General features: G+C 41.3%; 1 protein-coding gene across 1 annotated transcript in view; it reads left to right on the forward strand.

Annotated features, from left to right (window-relative positions):
* The first annotated feature begins 3,164 nt into the window (after window positions 1-3,164).
* Window positions 3,165-21,366, forward strand: part of CWF19L2 (CWF19 like cell cycle control factor 2) — a 79,805-nt gene continuing 61,603 nt past the window's right edge. Inside the window, exons 1-4 of the mRNA XM_044441824.1 lie at window positions 3,165-3,278; window positions 11,417-11,527; window positions 14,828-14,944; window positions 16,374-16,487. Coding sequence (XP_044297759.1) covers window positions 3,195-3,278; window positions 11,417-11,527; window positions 14,828-14,944; window positions 16,374-16,487 — 426 coding nt within the window. The 5' untranslated portion in view covers window positions 3,165-3,194. The remainder of the gene's footprint in view (window positions 3,279-11,416; window positions 11,528-14,827; window positions 14,945-16,373; window positions 16,488-21,366) is intronic.

Below are 21,366 nucleotides of genomic sequence, written 5' to 3' on the forward strand. Positions count from 1 at the left end.
ATACATGCAGCAAAGGGACTACAAAGATGGGGTCTGTACAAGATGCTTTTATAACATATCAATTACATGCACAGTTTGGTGGAGGATCTTGTATGTAGGGAGAAATTATATAATTAGCCCTGTCACTTTATGTAGCTCATCCCATATCGATATCCTTGGACATGGGTGTTTTTGAAGACATTTAACCATCCTCCAAGCAAATTAAATCAACATGTTGAGTATGTATTTGTACCTGTGTGCAGGTGTACTGAACGGAAGGGAAGTATAAGAAAAAGACCAAGTAGAAAATCAAGTTTAAATATTTTGGACGTTAGCTTTAAATGAGACACTCAATATAAACTGCTGCCCTTTCACAAGCAAATACATCTGACAAAAGGAAAGGCAAATTTCTTGAATCTCATCTCACAGCTGGGAAAACTGGGATGATGTATTTCATATGCGAACATTTTGGAGGAGAAAATAATGAATTTGTTATTGCATAGGCAATCTTTTTTTTGAAAGGCTGAATACGTCAGTGTGAATGTATTTTTGCTTTGAGAACACTTTCACAATGTTTACTGCCATCAACCTCCCACCATAATATTTGCTTATACTTCAGTGGGATTAATGATCTCTTGGGCTGCCACTGAGCAGGGAAAAGAACTCCAGCTTTCTCTTTCCTCATGATGACAGATGGATGGGGCAGAGTGAAATTCTATTAAAGGAAAAACCATTCCCCAAGATGATAGTCTGCTGCTTTCAAAACTTCTATCCTTAACTTTTACCTGCAAGATTAGCTTCTTTGGGCTTCTGGGAAAACTCACTTGTCCTTAAAGTTTAATGGAAACAAATAGATGGCACCGTTTTTTCATTACACGAGTAAAAGGCTTCATATGCAACGGTGAATAGCCACTTTCATGAGTCAGGGAGTATGTAAAAGATTACAGTTCACATTTTTTAGACAGCTCCTGCCTTGACTATGCAACCTCTCAAACTCCACCCTTCCACTTTCATACTTTGGCCTTCTTACCACCATCCAAAATGCTGCTACCAAACCCCATTCCCTTCTCTTGTCCCTCTGATGATGTAATACCTTTCCTAAATGTCTAGACTGGATTCCTGTCTGCTCCCTGATCCAGCAAACCATCTTGTGCTTCCTTTCAAAGTGCCCTTTCTCACCTTGCTTCTCCATTTCCCATCTACCATATTTACCTATATATTTATTTCAGTTGCTGACATATACCTGCTGAAGGTGTTGGCTCCAGGTGGTGGAGGCCCCATGGGCACAACACCCTCAATGGGCTTTCTTTCTCTGGATGATCATTTTCAGTACCTTAAATGAGCTGCCATGGTTTGTAGCATACAAGGGGCACCCCTGGGTGCCCGGTCTGTAACCAGCTGCTCTTCTATGTTATTGTATCATCCAGACCTGTGAGGTTGGATTACTTGTGGTTACTGGGAATGGGAATGGGGCAACACAACAACCTATGAACAGGGCTATTTCTTTGTACATATTTTTTGTCTGAAACAAAATTTTCATAATAATCATCTTACAGTGTCTTTTGTATATCACTTAGAAATTTATTTAATGAAAGTAATTCATTAATTTAATTAAATAATCAATCATGCCTCTCAGATGAGATTACTACCTAGGCGTGATGTGTAAGGAAAAAGACAATAGCCTTCAACCCAAATAATTTTGACATCACAACAATACTTTTCACATAGAGAACATGTGCATTGTCTGTGGGAGAACAGGACCGCAAACACCAAGCATATATCTGAAAACCAAGTAAGTTTTGGACTGCAGGTTCCTTCCATATAACCGGGAATCCTGCAAAGGCAAAGTTGCTCTTCAGACCTCCTGCTAAACATACACGTGCTGGAGTGTGTCCAGCTTGCTTGCCACATGGGCAAGGGAATTTCGCTTTGAATAGGGTTTATACAAGAGCAAAAGTGCAGCTGTTCTGAAGCCAGCACAGCTCTATTGCTACTGCATCTACATTTATATCTTGGTTTTTCTTCAAGAAACTCTGGTTGACTATATTGTTCTTCCCCTCCAAATATATCCTAACAATAACACTGTAAGGAAGACAGGTCAAAGACCAACCTAGTGATAACCCCCAGTGAGCTTCATAGTTGAAGTCCAGACTTCAAGACTTGAATCCAGGTCACTCCAGGCTTAGTTTGACACAAAGGGTGGTTAGTTTGTAACGACAGAGTCATAGAATAGTAGAGTTAGAAGAGGCCATGAAGGCCATTGGGTCCAACCCTCTGCTGTTGCAGGACACCAAGTTACACCATCCCACGAAGGGCTAGGCATTCTTTTTGGGTCCATTTGACTATCTGAAGATATCTTGAGGGCACCACCACAAATTGCCAAAGGGGTTAAGATATTAACTGCCTTCTTTTCTGGATTGTAACTTTGCTTGTTGCCTCCTTCAGACATTTTATCGGCAGGAGACTTTCATCCCCACAACTATTCTTTCAATGGCGGTGGGGAAAAATGGGGATTCTTGGTGATGGTGAGTCTTTCTCCAACATTCAAGCTATTTTTCAGCAGCACCGTTACCCCTTGTTCTATTCTAATCAATGAAACAATTTCACTCGGTATTATTATTTAGCACATTTATAATCCAACCAACCACTAGTATTCTCCTCATGGATTGGAACCGGTTACAAAAAGCTCCGACATGCCATTTCAAAATACAGTTAAACATATGCAGTACAACAGAAATATTCAAAAGAGTCCAATACAATAGAATGCAAAACAATACAATACACTTCGACTTTAATGGAGGCCAACCCTGCACATTTCTTCTCAACTCGCTTTAGCTGTGCATGCTTTCCCTAACCTGGTGCGCTCCAGACATGCTAGAAGTCGTTTAATGTCTCAGGCAGGTGCCTGAGGATGCTGGGACTCTGGAGGGCACCAGACTGGGAAGGTAGTCGTACAGCGGAAGCGACCTCCCTCGGCAGCCGCCTCGGACACCCTGGGGAGCGGCCGGCCAAGCACGACCTACGCCAGCGCTCACGCAAGCGATGTTCTGAAAGAACAGAACGCATGCGCGAAGAGGCGGGGCCTATGGACATTACGCTCCGCCTCTCATTTCCTTTTGCTTCGCTCCTTCATTTCCACCCGTTTGCGCTCTCTGCGCATGCGCAATCACGTGAGGTTACTTTACGGCAGCTTCCGACTTCATCCCCTAACAATCATGGCGTCCGGGTTTGAAAGCGAGCGGAGTTTGGCGGCGCGCAAAGAGGAGCGACGCCGCCAGCGCGAGGCGCTGCTGCAGCAGGTGACCGACTGGCTTGGCTTGCCCTGTTTCTGGGCTTCTGTTCCCCCCCAGGAATCTCCTGTTTCTTCGCTCTACTGTTTAAGAACGCCTCAGAGTCGGTGGGGCGTCTTTTACGCTCACTGTTCCCGTTGTGGGTGCGCTTGTGTGTCTGTGTGTGTATATGGAGGTTCTCCTTTAGCCCCCTCAGCACTTGTGAGGAAACGCGATCGCAAAAATCAGTAAGGTGCACTCTTTATTCTAAAGCCACTCTGCATTTATAGGATCCATTTAAATTCCTCAGTAAGTGTTGGGATGTTCCCATGAACTCTGGGAAATGTAGTTCTGGGAGTGGCGCTGTGCATCTCAAGAAAAGTCTCAGTACTCTCTTCACCAGCCTTCCCCCGTCTGGTACCTTCCAGGTATTGTGTTCTACAGCTGTCAGCATTTCTCGCCGTTGGCCATGCTGGCTGGAGCTGATGGGAGATGGTCGCAGGAAGAGAGGAAGCTGCTTTATTTTCTGGTCTAGTATTGTTGACACTGACTTGCAGTAGCTTTCCAGATATCCTGGTGGGAATATTTCTGGGTGTATGTGGAGATTCCACAGGAATCGAACCTGAAACCATCTGTATGCAAACATGTGCTTTACCACTAAACTATGACCCTTTCTCTGAAGTCCAAAATTATTTGGACAGCACCAGGCCATTTCTCACACTGCATCCTCAGAAGTCCTATGGGAGTAGGAGTGCACTATTTAAGTGCAGGTAAATTTATTTTCATTTCATTATTTTGAAAATAAATTTATATTATAGATGTAATCACACATCTGTGAATCTTGAGCTCCATATATTCTTTATACACTAGCCATAGCTTTTCTTACTCAACTTGTAGAATATGCATTTACATCTACAAGAATTTAGCCACTTTTGAGTGCTGCTTTGTATACATAGTGGCTTTCCTACACAAAAGTCACTTTGTGTGATATAAATTGCTCATACCCCTGCTCTGTATATTTGTCACATGCAATGATTATGCATGTGTGTATTTCACTTCATGTGGATGTAGTGGGAAGCTCTTGCTAGCATCTTTTTCATTGTGCAGTTCTGTCAACATTTAAACAAATAGGATCAATACATCACCTCATATGTCCCAGTAAAATGAGATACAGAGAGTTTAGATAGGACTTGCTAGTGTTATGAACATCTATTCATGATATTCACTCATTTTTTTCTTCCAGATAGCTTTGAACATATTTATATATGTAGACTGTGAATAATCTGTTTGCCTAATTTGCTGGCACCATGATATATATCTGAGTTTTGGAAAAGGAATTAACTTCTCTCTTTCTTTTAGTCAACTGGGAGAAAAATCTCACTTCCATTCAAGAACAGAAAGAGGACTCTTTGTAATTAATATTTTAATGTGGGTTTCTGCTAACTGATAGAGCAAAGAAACTGTAAGCCATTGTAAGCAAAGACAGTTTTATGACCCTAACGTGTCACTATACTTACATACATTATTTTAAAAATTTCTTTTAATGAAATCCATTCATATGGCAATGAAATCATAGCCAGTTCAATGATGGTATAAGCATTTGCTGAGCTTGTTCTATTGCAGTGGTGGCCAGACTTGCTCACCAGAAGAACCACATATGGTAAATATCAGATGTTTGAGACCTGCAAGCACGTACCTCAGGGCAATGGCAGGAGGGGCGGGCGGGTGGGTGGCAAGAAGGTGCCTGAGGGTGTTCACACCAGTGGGTGGTGAGCTGCAAACTAAATTCAGAGTCGCAAGCAGCTCCTGAGTCTGAGTTTGATGATCCCTGCTCTATTGCAAGGGGGTCAGTCTTCCATATTTAACTATTGGTTGCAAGTTTACAGTCAGTATCCTGTGTTGTTCTATGGTAGGCTTACTTGTAAGTTTACATTATAATTTTGTATTGGCATAATAGCTTTGTTTCTAAATAGCTCTGGAAGTGTAAATGCTTGTTAAGACAGTAGTAACTTATTTATATGTAAAGCCACGATTCTGTGTAAACAGGGATGAATGAGTGTAATGAAACGAGTTCAAAAATTCTGATAGGATGAGCAGAAATATTAAGAGATGCTCGTAGCAGAAATGTAAAAATTTAGAAGAGCTGCAGGAGAGCACAACAGTTTGGTGGGATGACTATTGATAGGCCCAGTTCCTATCTTCTGAACTTGGAGCTGGGAGAAATTAGGTGATTCGTTGGACAACCATAAATGAGACTGCTCTTTAAACTGTGATGCTGCTCCATTGCTTCATAATGATGGTGCATAGTCATAGTTTTTTTTCTTTTTAAATCAACTTCTGAGTCATAGAAAAGGATTATGGACTGAGTATTGGACTCGGGGGATGGTGGAGGATAGGAAGGCCTGGAGGAATGTTGTCCATGGGGTCGCAATGGGTCGGACACGACTTTGCGCCCTAGAACAACAACAACAATTATACATGGTTTAGTTGGTTCGCTAAAAAGAACTGTATGGCAATAAAATGACTAGATGTATGATTAGCATTCCAAAGAATTTGGTGAAGTGGCAGCAAAACAAGCACCAAACATCCACGTCATTTTAATTGAGAATGAAGAAAGAGCAGGTTATCAATAAAAGCGTGCAGTAGATGGGAAAATATAGATGCAGTTGCTCACTATTTAGTTATGCCAGTGATGAGGACCTTGTTCAGTTGAGGAGCTGAAGTCCAATCTGAAAATGGTGTGGGGTGAGGTGGGAGCAAAGTGGGTGGGGCCAAACATAACTTTCGCTGATTTTAATTGTCCTCAAGCATCAGAAGTAAGCAGTTGCTTCCTTCATAGGCCTTGCCCTACTTTTTCTTCCCTGCAGGAAAAACAGCTGATTAGAGGCAAGAGCAGTTTTCTGCTGGACACTGAAAAGGAGTCCCTAACCTGCAACCCACATGAAAACAGCAGGGAAAATTAGGGGTTGGGAGGACAGATGGAAAGTGGGAGTGGATTGGGTTTTACTAAGAATCTGGCCAGTGGTAAAGGCTTTGCAAAATTATCGAAAGCATGATCCAAGCAAAATGGCATTTGGCATTGAGGGAGATGCATGGGGACCTTGTAAATTTTTTGATGGCTTTTAAGTTCCCACAGTACTGATAGTCTTTCCTAATGCAGAAGAACTATGCAGAACTGGAGTTCTATCCCTATATTGAGAATACTGGAATGTGAGAAGAATTGACAAGTCTTGATTGTTTTCTGCTCAGTAATTTGTGACAGGTCCTCAAAATACAGACAAATTTAGTAGACTTGCAGATTCCGGAATATTAAAAAAAAACCCAGTTGTGGTGCCTGAGGGGATGTCAGGGGGGCATCTGTTGAAGCTGTCAGTCTCTTTCACTGCCAGAACTAGAATTTCATTTTTCTTTTTTACTTTATAGGATATTGAATTCAGCAGATGCTTGTTCTGTCAGTATCTGATCACTTTGGGAACAGATGCTAAAACCAGGGTTAATTTTGAATTGATGTTTCATATTTTTACAGTAATTAAGGCCTGCCTTAACCTGTAGGATAGAACAATACAAGGACTGAGTTCTTGCTTTATCTTATATATCTGTTTATTTGCCAGTAATCTTTTTGGAGCTCAGTTGGATTTGTTCCCAAGTAACATGCATAAGGTTACAATCTGAAAGGAATTGACAAATTCTTAGGCACAAACAATAAATTAATGTAAATTCCTCTGGGATTTATTTATTTGAACTGAATTATGATGAGCCAATACTTTCAGTTTTTTTGTCTAACAGTACCAAGCGTAGCCTTTCCTGTTTTCATTTTTTCCAAAGCTGCAAAGCCCTTCAATATGTGATGGATGTCTCAGAAAATGTGAAGTCTTTGTCCTTCATTTTCAGTGATGTAAGAAAGAAATAGTAAAGCAAGCACCAAAATTGGGGAATATGACTTAGCATGAGCTTGGATCCAGTCAGTCAGTAGTTGTGAGCTGTCCAGAGACTCAGTGTCATTGGACTGTGTAGAAATATTCCAAATAAATAAATAAATAGTATGCTCTGGTCTACCTCAGTAGTGATTCCTTCTGCTTATAGGCCATTGTGGTATGAAATGACATTGGCTGTCTTAGGCCTGTCCTTTGCTGGCTCTGTGTTAACCTCACTGGGAAAAGTCTTTCTCAGCTGTTCAGTAGTTTGTGTTATTCCTTTTTCATGATCTCTCGCCTAAAGTCTACGCAAGCACCACCTACGCAAGCACCACCTAGATCCGGGCGAAAGGTTGGCTCATGTGGGCACCAGCATGGCCATACACTTGCCTCTTGCGTATTGACAGGATACCACAGAAAACCAGTATTCCCAAACTGCCATTATCTGTGTAATCCTATCCAAAAATTTGCTCAAAAGCATGTGAGCTTAAACTGGAGAGGGAAGAGCAGCAAAGTCCCCCCCATGTTTCTACTGGCACTGGTTCCACCTGAAGTCTTCATGTGACCAGGGAAATTGAAGGTGGGCTTGTAAGTCTCCAGTCCACACATTGAGTCCACATGTCAGAGTTTAAATGCCTGAAAAGAGCTTGGAACTATCTGTGTAGAATCTTTGGAGATACCAGTTGATTTCTGAGGGGCAAAGAAGACCTTAGGTACTGAAACATATAAATTCATAACTACACAATGTGAAATATGGCTATTTTATGTCAAAAAGGGTAGTCTGATATTGTTTGATAGCAAGTTTGTGCACATAGCTGTATGATGATGTGCTCTGATGAACCTTGATTGTTTTCTTATGGAAATAACAAGTTAGAAACTAATATCCACTGACAGTTTTAAAATATAGACTTTTATTGCACTGGTATTTTGTTTCAGAAAGTCTTTAGGAATCCCTAAGGGCCATACCACAGAAGTGGCAGGAAAACAGAGTCCTACAGGTGCCTGTTGATGCATGGGCAAGTTTGTGTGTGAACATCTGTTAGGTGCTTTAAAGCATTAGACTTCGTAATGAGCTTGGAACAATAGAAGTTAAAAGCAGCTTCTACTCATGACATGAGGTGAAATTACTGGAAGGTAGAGATTAATCTGTAAGGGCAAACGGAAAATTGGCGGGTATTTCTGTGGCATTGGACTGTGCTAATGAGTTCTGGCTCAGAATAAAATGCTTGCACTGGGTGAGAGTTGAGAAATGTGAAACAATTAGGCTGAGCTTTTATAGCACAGGAAAGAAACCTGCGACTAACAGGGGATTTAATTATAAAATATAGGAGGGAGGAGAAAGATTGATGTTACTAAGTTATTTGTGACTGTGGGTTAGGGAAATGGAACAAGAGGTCATTGCCTGATTTTCATTTCTACTTCAGTCAGTGCAACAACAAAATTAATTGGGATGGTTGAAATGAGAGAGACAGACCTAAATTTGGGAATAATGGAATATATAGGGATGGGGAGAATGCATTCTTGGCGAAAGAAAATCATTGACATGCTGTCTGAGGCTGCTGTTACTTGAGGGTAAATGATTATATTGAGAATACAGAAATAAGGGTGCTGCAGCTCATTTAAAGTAAATAGTTTAATTTGTCCATCTAGTTCCTTGGAGTCCTGTAACCAACTACAAGATAATATTTTCTTCTCATTTTCCATTTAATTATTTAAGTTAGTTCCTGTAGTTTATACATTGCTAATTCTGAAATATGACTTTCAGTGGCAAGGCTGAAAATCTGCCTTTAGGAATTCTATTGTTTCTATTTTATTCACATGGGGGTATACCTGTTTGCAATTCTGTCTTTAATAACAGAGTGTTTGACTTGATTTTGGTTATGCTGAAACATTATTTCTTTTGAGTTACCATAGTTATAACTAGACATCACTCAGAATACTTGACTGCTACAACCCCACATTTCCTTCTCTTTCTAGTAAGAAAATATGCATATTGTAGTCACTGTGTTCAATAACCAATGTGGTGAGATGGGAACACTCAGACTCTGCTGATGTCACATCACTTGTTTTGTATTACTAAGTGCCTTTTGGGGCATGGTGAGGGGACAAGCTGATTGTTTGAGGAGCAGCTGCAGTAACATCCAGTCCAGCCTAAATCCTGGTATAGCAGTGTGACCAAAACTCTGTTGCTCGTACCATTACTCCTAAGGATGTGTGTATCTGTGACAGAGAAAGCATGACTTAAGTTGGAAGACTGAATTGTTGTTTCAGGGATGGCATATGTATTGCCTTCTTGCCTTTATCTCAGCACCCACTTAATAATTAGTCCATGTTGCATCATGGAGATGTTTCATCACCGTTGTACTTGCAATTTTGGCAGAAGGGTTGATTTACAGTTTTGCTAAGTAGAAAGACCTGGATCAATTCACAGTGTTACTGCAGCACTACAGGTTGTATTGCTGCACTGTGTAGCAGGCCTTGTATGTGATCCTAGGCATTTATTTTCCAGTGTGGCAGCTCATAGGACTGGAGAGCTAACTTTTGTGAAAGCTTTTCTAAAATGAGTGAGGAGGTAATTCTCTAAGATGGTGTCATTTTATCATTCCCTGGTTGAGCGAAGCGAGGATCCAATACATCATTGTGTTTTGGCTCATAAACCAGCAGGTGCCCAGATTGTTCCACTACATCAGCTCTCTAACATAGCATTTCCCAAGCTTATTAGGCCATGGGACATTTTTGGGCTTGAAATATAGTGTTGGAACTCCTAAATGCTGGTATGGAATACATCTAGCATAAAGGGGGTGGTCAAGGAAATTTTGGAAGAATGATAAAGGAAATTAAGCCTATTTTCATACTGAAAAATTGCTGCATACAATGCTCAGAAATGTTTCTGAATTCTTGTAATACAAAGCAATAAAATTGTTTTGTATTACAGGAAATCAGTGGGAAATAAGAATAAGTTTAAAAAATCAGTTAATTATTTATGGGAGATACAAATTTGGCCTTTTTTAAAATGGGATGAATATGTTTGCATTTTCTGTTCACAATTTTGTTAGTAATAGGAATTATGCTGAAGAGATGGATATCCTCATATCAGGTGCAAGATCAAGTCTACACTAGCCTTACATTTTTGTTACAGTGTAATATAAAAATTAAGTTATAACAAAGGGAAGGAGTATCTGAGCAGTGCACTTTGCCATATCCAGTGAACCTGGACCCCTAAGAATCAATGTACAGACCCTAGAGCTACACCCATGTCATAAAAATTAATTTATAGGGCCTAGCTAGACACCTTCAAATTGATTTACAAAGCTAGAACTACAGGCTGTGAAGAAAAAGAAAAACCCTGAAAAGCTTTCCTCCCTTTTGGCAGATGCTCTACCTGCTGAGAAGGATTCATATCGGCTGCCCAGAGTGCAGATTGCTCTCCTCTCTCTCACATACAGCCTCTACTCAGCCACCTCCAACTGCTACCTACAGAAGAGATCATGGCTTGGTTCCAAAGTCAGGACATATCCTGAATTCTGATTTTGGCTGTGTACAATAGCTTGTGGTATGCCAATAAGGCCATGGATCTTCAATGGCCTGAGCAAGGACAGGGATTGCTCTGCCTTCCTCATTGGCTCCAGACTGCCCATGAGGCTTCATGATGGCCATGTCACAGTGACTGGACTATTATTCAACTAAATATTTTAATGCATAAATAATTAGCTCTTTAATATTTTAGAGGGAAAATTCTTGCGAGCACACACACACTCTTGTGTAGGCAACCAGGATTTCTCAGATCACAGTTTGGGAAATACTGCTTTAACACATTGCTTAAGTTGCAAGAAAGAAAATGGGAACTTATATACATATTTCATACTTGCACTCAAACACTGTGTTTTTCACGGTTGACAAAGTGGACCCCTGTCTATGAAAGTTTGAATCACAATGATTTTTTTGCAGGATAGTGAACTGTGATCTTACTATGATACATTAGAGTAGGAATCCATTTCTATCTTAAATGGTGAAATACTTTGCTTTTTGAATCTTATTGTAATTTTTGGTGAAAAAATAAAGGTTCCTCGGATTCTTCTTGTTTGTTTAAATATGGCCTTGTTGTTCTAATGTATCATTGATAAGACAACTCTTAAAATAATGGAGCTTTACATAATTACTCAAAACATACTATCTCACTGAAGTGTAAAGTCTATTACTCATATGTTTGTCCCTTCTATATTTTTTTTATCTTTATTCCTTTCTACATTTCAGGCAAAAGCTGATTATGAAAAAGAAGAGCAACGCAAAGAACTGAAGAGACTGCGAGGGGAGGATACCTGGATGCTTTCTGATGTGAATGAACGCTTAGAACAGTTGCAAAAGGTGGCACTTGTTTGACTGACTAAAAAAACTTGTGATGGATGTGCATTGTGCAACATTATAAAACGTGATACTGGTACAATTAAATTTATTTTTTGGTTTTGTAAAATATTTGGTTTGGTCCCATCCCAATGGTGGTTGGACGGTTTGTAGCAGTTTAAGAACAAGTTTTAAAAGTAGAGATTTGTGGGAATATGTCAGAGTTCCTTGGGTTGGCTTCCTGGACTCTGGTCCATGTTCTCTCTGCTCTAAGTTTTTCTTGTCCTGTGTGTTTACATGACTGTCCTGCAGGAAGTGAGTCCAGATGAGTCTAGGTAGCTAGCATTTCTGAATGTTGCTGGGCTTTGATCGAATCATTTGCTAGCCCAGAACTGAGTGCAGGAAAGAAGTTCAGCAAGCACAAGAAATACAGATTCTGGGTGGATTCTCACATCTCAAATTAAACCTCTACTTAACCTATCTGATTTCAGACAGTTAATGAACTAATCTAGAGTATAGCACATGCTTGCTAGAATATAGTTAGCTACTTAAAGTTAAAAAAATACAATTTCAATACTATTGAAATTTATGCATGAAAATATGAAAGCTCTAATACTAAAAACAACAGGTTAAAGGGCTCTTATCTTGTGCCAAAGTGACCATAATGTTGACTCCATTACTACAATGGCCTATCACCTACATATAATATCTGAAAGCATATGGAGAAGGATGTCTGAGCAGATGTTAAGGATCAGTCAGGCTCATATGGAAGAAGGCAAAGCTTGTTAAAACAGAAACACTGCAGAGAAATATTTCAAATAAATGAATTCCTCTACAAGATTTCGGGCTTGGACTTGATGTGTTCTCAATGGAATGAATGCAGTAAATGCTGAAAGATAAGATTTCTGCAGAACAAGAACAATTCAACCTAAGTGTTTAGAATTGGATTACTAGCTTGAGATTAGTTTTACAAAGGCAGAATAGTTGAAATAGTCACCCTCAACACCCCTCACCATTTGAATATATGATATTCAAAAGTTAAATATAGAAAATAATTTCTGTAAAATTTAATTGATGGTCAGTATTGATCAAGTAAGCCAGCAGCAGTTTCAAACTGAATTCTTTATTAACTCCCGGCAATGGCACTATACAAAGATTTTGACTTCCATGTCTTGAATGACCTGCTGCCCTGCCAACTATATTGATATGCTTCTTTCCTCCTTTCATAGATTTGCTGTTCAAGAAACTTATTTTTTTCTTCCCACTCTGTCCCAGGCTAGCACCTGGTTTTTTCTTCAGGGGGATACTACTAAGACTTTCTTCTCATAGGAAGAAATGCAATCAGATGATGGTGATCAGGTTAATTATTTATTTAGTAAATTAGTTTCAAGTATTTCTATTCCACCTACAAGTGTAATTAAACTTGCACCATTTATTTAAATACCCATTTAGGGCACAATCCTATTCTCCAGTTAATTTATTAAAAGCTTTCTAAACTGTCCACTACTAGCATCTTGGGATGGCTTACAAAAAATGGATAGAATAAAACAGAGTGTCTGTAGCAGCCCTCCTCAAATTGGATTTGTTGGATTCTAGCTCCTATAATCTCCCAGCGTTTTGGATTTTGACTGTAAATTCTGAGGACACTGGGGAATGCAGTCAAACACATCTAGAAAGCATCAGGTTGGGAAGGTTGGTCTTTAAGATATGACAGAAAAGACAGAAAGCTTGTTATTTCACTGTTTGAAATACACTGGCATAACTTTGTGGAGGATGTTATTACATTGCATTTATAACATGCCTTTCCCCCCCTGTTGTCCTTCTCCAAGTTATTTGCATAACAACAACAACCCTGTGTGGTAGGTTAGGTCAAGAGCGAATAACTGATTCAAAGTCACTCAGCTGCCTGGAAAAGTGGGAATAGAATGTGGGTGCCGCTGGTCCTCAGTCCAGCATTCTACCCACCAAGCCACACTGGCTTATCTGCTATGAAAATACAGCTCTGTTAGTGTAGCGGCCAAAATGGGATATAGATGTCGGCTTCATAGTGAGGAGAGGATGGTGTATGCCAAACCTTATACCCTTCAAATACTGCCTCTGTCCCCAAAAAAATGGAACTTTATACTAACCACAGACCTTGTGTATGCAACTCAGTTGAGAAGAAAAGCAAAGAAACAAATAAAAAACCACTGCTTCACCACTTCTTGTCATGTCTTTGAAGGAGTTTAGGATATAATGCAAATCAGCATGCAGACATGGGACACCATCACCAAAATTAATTCTCGGAGAACATAACTCAGTTTTTAAGACCCCACAGCATCGGGCTTTGTCTCTCTGTTTTTGGGTAATGTGTCCTTCAAGAAGAAAGTTGATGAAGGGAATTACAAAGAAATTTTTTCATTAATAAACCAAAAGTTTTTTGTAGGTTGACAGTGATAAATACTCCTACTTAAAAAAACAACAACAAAAAACACTAGCACACTTTTTTTGTTGATTTGAAATGTAAATTTATTCCTGTTTCATATTCATATTTTCAGTGAAAGTGATATACAATCAAATAAGTCATTAAGAGAGCCAGCGTGATGTAGTGTGATGTGGGTTTGAGACTCAAGCAATCTGGATTCTAGTCCTCGCTCGCCCATGGAACCAACTGGATGATTTTGGGCCAGTCATAGATTCTCAGCCCAGCTTACATCACAGGGTTGTTGTTATGTGGATAAGAGTGAAAGGGAGAGGCAGAGTACGACGTCAACTGCTTTGAATTCTTGAAAAAAGACAAAGGTGTGATATAAATATAATAAATATATAGTTCCATCCAGTGCAGCTGCCCATTACCTTCCAAACTTGGAGGACTATGGGCATCCAGTGGGAGGTGGGAGGAATGTGAAAGCTAGAATTACTTCTGCACTCCCTTAACTCTCCAAAATGTTTACATAATCATCTAAAAGTTTTTCCCCTCCTTACAAGGAAGAGAGACTGAGGTGCCACCAGGATTTCCTCTCCATTTCTCTGAATGCCTCGCCTACCCACTGTGCTAGCCCCAAGCCATGCTTGCTGTGGGTAAGGCATTTCTGAGGTTGGTGCTGCCCCTATCTTATAAGACACACACAGCATGTCAGGAAACCATGGGATTTTCTAAAATACGTATCTGGAATTCAAAATAAATATAAACTTTAGCACCAAATAAAGGATCAAGTAGCTTAGTTGACGTTAGTGGAGATGTTCTGTAGACATTTGTCTATACTTTAAAATGACAAAATAAGAAACTCCTTTCTACTTTTAGTTTTGTGGCCTAACACAATGATATACATTTTTCTTATGCAGGAACATTGTATTACCAAAAAGAAGAAAAAGGAGAAGCATTCAAAAAAACATAAAAAAGAGAAGAAGAAGAAGCATAAGAAAACTGAAAAGAACAATGATTCAGCTGATACCACTTCTGTAAGTTTTATAATCTGAGTCACCATTTGGCAGAAGACTATTGTCACCTCCATTTGGGAGTGTAATTGGGTCTTTCTAAAGACTAAATATACTGTACATTTGAAATACAATTGCTGATATGATGTAACATCAGTTCATTTAAAAGATGTACACTACCAGTTTCTCAGTGCAGTGGCTTGTTGATTGAGGAAGGCGCATTGTTGAGGGAATTCCCAAACTTGTCATTTTAGCAATGCTTAGACACAAGAACAATGCATATACAATTTTTCATCCATTTCTGGGAAGATCTGCTCATATGTGTGTATTGACGAATGCTTATTAGTTAATGCAATCCTATGTAAATCTGCCCAAAAGTGAAAAAGTGTTAAAAAGTACAAATCCTCGCCCCACCCCGCATCTTCATTCTCCTGTTTTATCTTGTGGGAATGGAAGTGTGTAATTTTAATTTCTGACTTCCCCTCCCCCTGAATTAATTTGTCTAAAATTCCAGAAAGTGAAGACAGAGAACATAGATGCCTCACCTGTGAAACAAAGGTAGAATTAATGTAACCAGAAAAGAAGAAAACATGCTTCAGAGATTTATTAAGTGCCAGGAATGGGCAGGAGGACCAAGGGAGAAACAAACTATAGCAAACTATGGAGCACCTGATTGTCTGAAGGCAGCAGTATGGGTTAGCAGTGGGTTAAATAAATCACTGTGGTTTGTTTTCAGGATGGCTTATTGGGACATGTGAATTTGTTCTGTGTAAAGCAACTTACACTTAATGGCTAGAATGCCTTCCCTCAGTCTGTGGGCTTACTTCTGTCTACTCTAATTATAGCGTTTGGGTTCTTTCCATACCAAATCAGTGGTTATGACTATACATTTGTCTTCACTTTAATTAGGCTTCTCTTTTGTATGCCTTGTTACTGTTCTCCCATCCCATGCTTGGATGCATGTTGTTATTGTTTTCTCCCTCATCACTGCTGTATTAAAGTTTTATAAACCCAAGTGGAATAAAACAAGGCCTGCAAGAATCATGCACTCTTCTAGTTGTGAGAAGACCTTGTAACGTTTTAAGTGGTCATTTTGATGCCAGAAAAGTATGCATGTGTGCCTGTCCTTACCTTTAAAATATAATTTTATACAATTCGAATGGTTTACAGTTATATTCATTAGGCGTGTAACCAAACTTACAAGTTTCTCCCCATGTCAGGCTTTCTGTTTTAAGTTTTGTTCCTATAAATATAAAGGGTTGCAATCTCCAGTACTATTATTTTGAAATTTCTAAAGTTTGTCCTCTATTATTTCTCTTCTGGCATGGCAAAAGCTACCTTCTGATGGTGTATAGGGAAGACGAGTTATTTTTCAAACAGCATGGGGCATGAGAAGTGTTTTCTGTCCTCTGAAACAAGTTAAGCCACTTCATTAAACCACTTCTGTTCTTAGGATTCTTCAGAGGAGTGGGTAGAAGCTTCTGTTCCACAGTCTTCCAGAACAGAAGAGGCTTGGAAGGTGAAGAAGAAACAATCAGACAGTGTAGAAAGTCCCGTGGCAGTTCAGGTAAGCACCAGGAATCCCAGAGTTAGATAACCATCTAGTCCAGATCAACTGCTGGTCATAATTCATTGTTCCAAAGTTAGAGCCAGTGTGGCATAATGGTGAGAGTGAGTCCTGAGTTATGGTCCCCACTTGGTCATGAAACAAACTGGGTGACTTCAGGCCTGTCTCTGACTTTCAGCCTAACTTACCTCACAGGATTGGAGAGGAGGAGGAATAGTAAGGAAGCATCCATAGGTTCCTTCTAGAAAAAAGGAGGGATATAAATATAATAAATTGTTCTGGCTTCTTGCAACACACAGAACCAAAGTTGAAGTGATTGGATGGTTGATGATGTCTATTTCTTTGCTTAAAAGCAGCAGCAGGAATGAGTGTGATTTGGAGAATGGGGGATAGGGGCTTATTACCATTTCTTTGTACCATTTGTTCAGTTTAACAAATGCTGCTCTTAGTTGGTGGTGGTGGGGAGGGCAGGTAACCATATTGTACTTTTTCTGTGATTAAAGGTAGGCTTAAAAGGCAATGAGAACTGAATCAAGGAAATGGCTTGGGGAATACCCCCCTCCCTTTACAAGCCTTTTCTTGCTAGGATTTCTATTTAAGTCTGGTTTGGCCCTTGTGTTAGGTATCTTATTGCTTTTAGCATTTATAACTTTATAATTGTCAAACTGCTTCTCACACTTTATTCTTACATTATCGGTCAGTTACACAGAGGCAGCTGAGGCTTAGATATATGGGATTGTTTAATGTCATGTACTGAGTTCACTGTAGTGGCAAGATTTGAATGGAGCTGGTTAGGAGCTTGTTCTCTTACAGTGCAGTACTGTTCAGGTCTATTCAGAAGTAACACAGTTCTTAGCATCATGATTTTCTATTTTTTGGCAAATTATATTTTCTAGAGTCACTTACATGCTATAAAAACAAAAATGTTTATTAACCTTGCTTGAGTTGCACTAATGAAGTTAGCTTTTTCAAATAAAAAAAAAATTCTCCTGGGGAGAAAAGTCTATCAAGACCAATTTACTAATATTAGTTGGACAAAAATTTCATAGTCATTTTGGTTACCTGCTTTTTCAGGCTGTGTGTGTATTTGGGCAGGGTTTCAGGGAAGATCCCCATTTGAGAGAGAAATGACTCATTCTGGTAGTCTTGAGAAGATTTGATAGCTATTTCATATGTGTGTGGTTCTTCTAACTGTATTGTCCCTTGCTTTGGTCTTTCTAATTGCAGCTTATATTAGCTGTTACATCATTTTGCTGACATGCCCTTGAAAAATGGAATAAAAGTGACATTAAGACAGTGGAGGCAAGATAATAGTTTCTAAATTCCATAAATTGGTTTATTTTGAAATAGAATTTGCTTTCTTTACAAAACAGCTGGAATACTGTTGCATATTTATGAAAATTATTAGTTTTAAGAAATGAATTATTTGTCACCTAAAACTGTTATATTTTGATTAATATAACTTGCTGTGTTTTCCTTATTATAATATTTCAATCATGTAAGTAGTTCAGTTTGTTTGTTGCTTTAAACAAGTGAACATTATTCACTGGCAACATGATCTTGCCTGGGGCGAAAACAACAGCAACACAACCTGCCCTGCTCACCACAGTTCGGAAAGAGGTGGTTTCAAACATTTTAATTCAAGTTTTTTGACATTCATGTGATAGAATTTCTCTTGTGATGAAGAGTGTGACTGTACTACCATTAAATGCAGTCAAGCTGTCTTGAGTTTCTTTCATGTCACATGTCATTGCAAGCTCCTAACTAGCTGCTGCTTATTTATTTTTTATTTAGAGGACTTCTATACCGCCCCATTCGCCGAAGCCTCGGGTCGGCTCACAATCATAAATAAATAACATAAAACAATATAATTTAGCAGTATAACAGTAAAATTTAAGTCGTCCTGGCCAAAGAATAAAATAAATAATATTAACAATTAAAATAACGTTTGAATAAAAAGGTCTTCGCCTGGCACCGAAAAACAAATAACAACGGCGCCAGCCGGACCTCTCTGGGGAGCGCATTCCATAGCTTGGACGCCACCGCAGAGAAGCCCTCCTCCAAGTACTTACCCTCTTAATTTCCTTCACAGAGGGTTCCCGGAGAAGAGCCTCTACCGCTAATCTCAAGGGGCGGGCGGGCATATATGGACGTAAGTGTTCCTTCAGGTAACCAGGACCCAAGCCATTAAGGGCTTTATAGGTCATCACCAACACCTTGAATTGGGCCCGGACTTCAATGGGGAGCCAGTGAAGCTGACGGAGAACTGGAGTCATGTGAACATAACACCCAGTCCCCGTCGGCAGCCTGGCAGCTCTATTTTGAACCAATTGAAGTGTTCGGACCGTCTTCAAGGGCAACCCCACGTAAAGCGCGTTACAGAAGTCAAGTTGGAAAGTCACCAACACGTGTGTCACTGTTGCCAGGCAGTCGTTCTCCAGGTAGGGGCGCAGCTGATGGATCAGCCGAAGCTGAAAGAAAGCGCTCCTCGCCACCGCTGTCACCTGAGCTTCCAGTGAAAGCTCTGAGTCAAGGAGCAATCCCAAGCTGCGAACCTTATCCCTAAGAGGGAGTGCAACCCCATTCAGGACTAGGTTCAGTTCACCTTTCCCGAAGCCCTATCTGCCAACCAACAGGACCTCCGTCTTGTCTGGATTGAGCTTCAGTTTATTGGCCCTCATCCAGCCCATTACCTCGGTCAGACACTGGTTCAGCACAGCCACTGCCTCACCTGGATTGGTGGAGAACGAGAGGTAGAGCTGGGTATCATCAGCGTTCTGATGATTCCGCAGCCCACACCTCCTGATGACCTCTCCCAGTGGTTTCATGTAGACGTTAAACAGCAAAGGGAACAAAATGGATCCCTGCGGTACTCCATGGCATAGCTGCCATGGCGCAGAGTCATAGTCTCCCAGCACCACCTTCTGGAATCGGCCATTGAGATAGGAGTGGAGCCCCCAATCCCGCCAGCCTATCCAGAAGGATACCATGGTCGTTGGTATCGAAAGCCACTGAGAGGTCCAGGAGGACCAACAGGGATGCACTGTCCTTCTCCCTGCACAGGTCATCGTACAGGACAACCAAGGCAGATTCAGTACCGTACCTGGGTCTGAAGCCGGACTGAAATGGGTCCAGATAATCAGTTTCATCCAAGAGTGCTTGGAGTTGTCTCACCACCACCCGCTTCAACACCTTGCCCAGAAATGGGATGTTGGCCACTGGTCTATAATTAGTGGCCATCTCTGGATTCAGTGACGCTTTCTTCAGGACCGGTCGGACTACCACCTCCTTTAAAGGGGCAGGTACCCGATCCTCCCTCAGAGAAGCGTTAACCACTTCCAAGATCCAGGTCCCAATCCCGTGCTTGGCATTGTTAATTAACCAAGATGGGCAAGGATCCAATAGGCAAGTGATGGGACGTACTCGTCCAAGCACCTTATCCACATCATCAGGCCCCAATAACTGAAATTCATCCATTAATTTTGGACCAGACGGCGACATTGGTATCTCCCCAGAAGCCTCTGAATCACTAGTAGAGTCTAGCGCATGACGAATCTGAGCGATTTCCTCCCTGAAATGCTTGGCAATGTCGTCACAGCAGGCCTTCGAGGGTGGAACCAGATCTTTCTTAGGACCAGGATGGACCAGCCCTTGTACCACCCGAAAAAGCTCCGCCGGATGGCATTTTGAGGAGGCAATGGAAATGGAGAAGAATTTCTTTTTCGCTTCCCTCACCGCCACAGCATAGGCCTGATAATGGGCTCTTAAGTGTGTTCGGTCAGATTCATCCCGTGATCTCCTCCACCTACACTCTAGACGTCTCCCAGCCTGCTTCATCGCCTGCAATTCAGATGTATACCAAGAGGAAGAGTGGGCTCTGCCTGGCAGGAGATGATGCTTAGGAGCGATCATGTCAACAGCCCTAGTCATCTCCCCATTCCATAGTTCGACCAGGAGATGACTAGGGCTGTTGACATGATCGCTCCTAAGCGTCATCTCCCACCAGGCAGAGCCCACTCTTCCTTTTGGTATACAGGACCACCAGTCTTGTCAGCTGGAAACTCCCCCAGGGCCTTCAGGAATCCGTCCAGATCCATCCGGCTCTGGGGGCGGACCCACACAATCGGGTCCGCACCCTTACAGCGGGAGAGGCCGCTCTTGAGCACAAACCTCACGAGGAAGTGATCTGACCATGACGGGGGTGTCAGACATAAATTCCTCACCCTCAGACCACCCTCTTCCTGCCCTGTCGAGAAAACCACGTCCAAAGTGTGTCCACGTTCATGGGTCAGGCCGGTGACGTGTTGAGACAGCCCCATGGCTGTCATGGAGGCCATGACGTCCTGAGCCGCCCCGGTCAGACCAGTCTCGGCATGCAGATTGAAGTCCCCCAGGACATTGGTTCTTAACACCAGGTCCAAGATGATCTCCATCAGCTCAGGCAGGGAGACTGTTGGGCAGAAGGGTGCACAGTACACCAACAGAATCCCCAATCTGTCTCGGTTGCCCAACACCAAGTAGAGGCACTCTAGCCCCACCTCAAAGGGACTGGAAGCCCCGTGAGGGAGATGGAGCCTCGGTAAACCAAAGCGACCCCCCCTCCCCTCCCCTCCCCTCCCCTCCAGGCATGGACGGTGCTGAACCAGATACCCGGGCAGGCATATTTGAGAGAGGGTGACATCCCCCCCCCCTCCGCTCAGGTCTCTGTTATGCAAGCCAGGACGGCCCCCTCATCCACAATCAAGTCATGGATGTGAGAAGATTTATTGTGGACTGACCTGGCATTAAGCAGCAGCACCGTCAGGCCCAGGGGTCGGTTGACAAGACTACCTGGAACAGTCTGGCTGAGGGTAAAACCAGAAGGAAGAACAGGTGTCAG

Source organism: Varanus komodoensis, unplaced genomic scaffold (assembly GCF_004798865.1).
Source record: "Varanus komodoensis strain SLA01 unplaced genomic scaffold, ASM479886v1 scaffold4, whole genome shotgun sequence".
Lineage (NCBI taxonomy): Eukaryota > Metazoa > Chordata > Lepidosauria > Squamata > Varanidae > Varanus > Varanus komodoensis.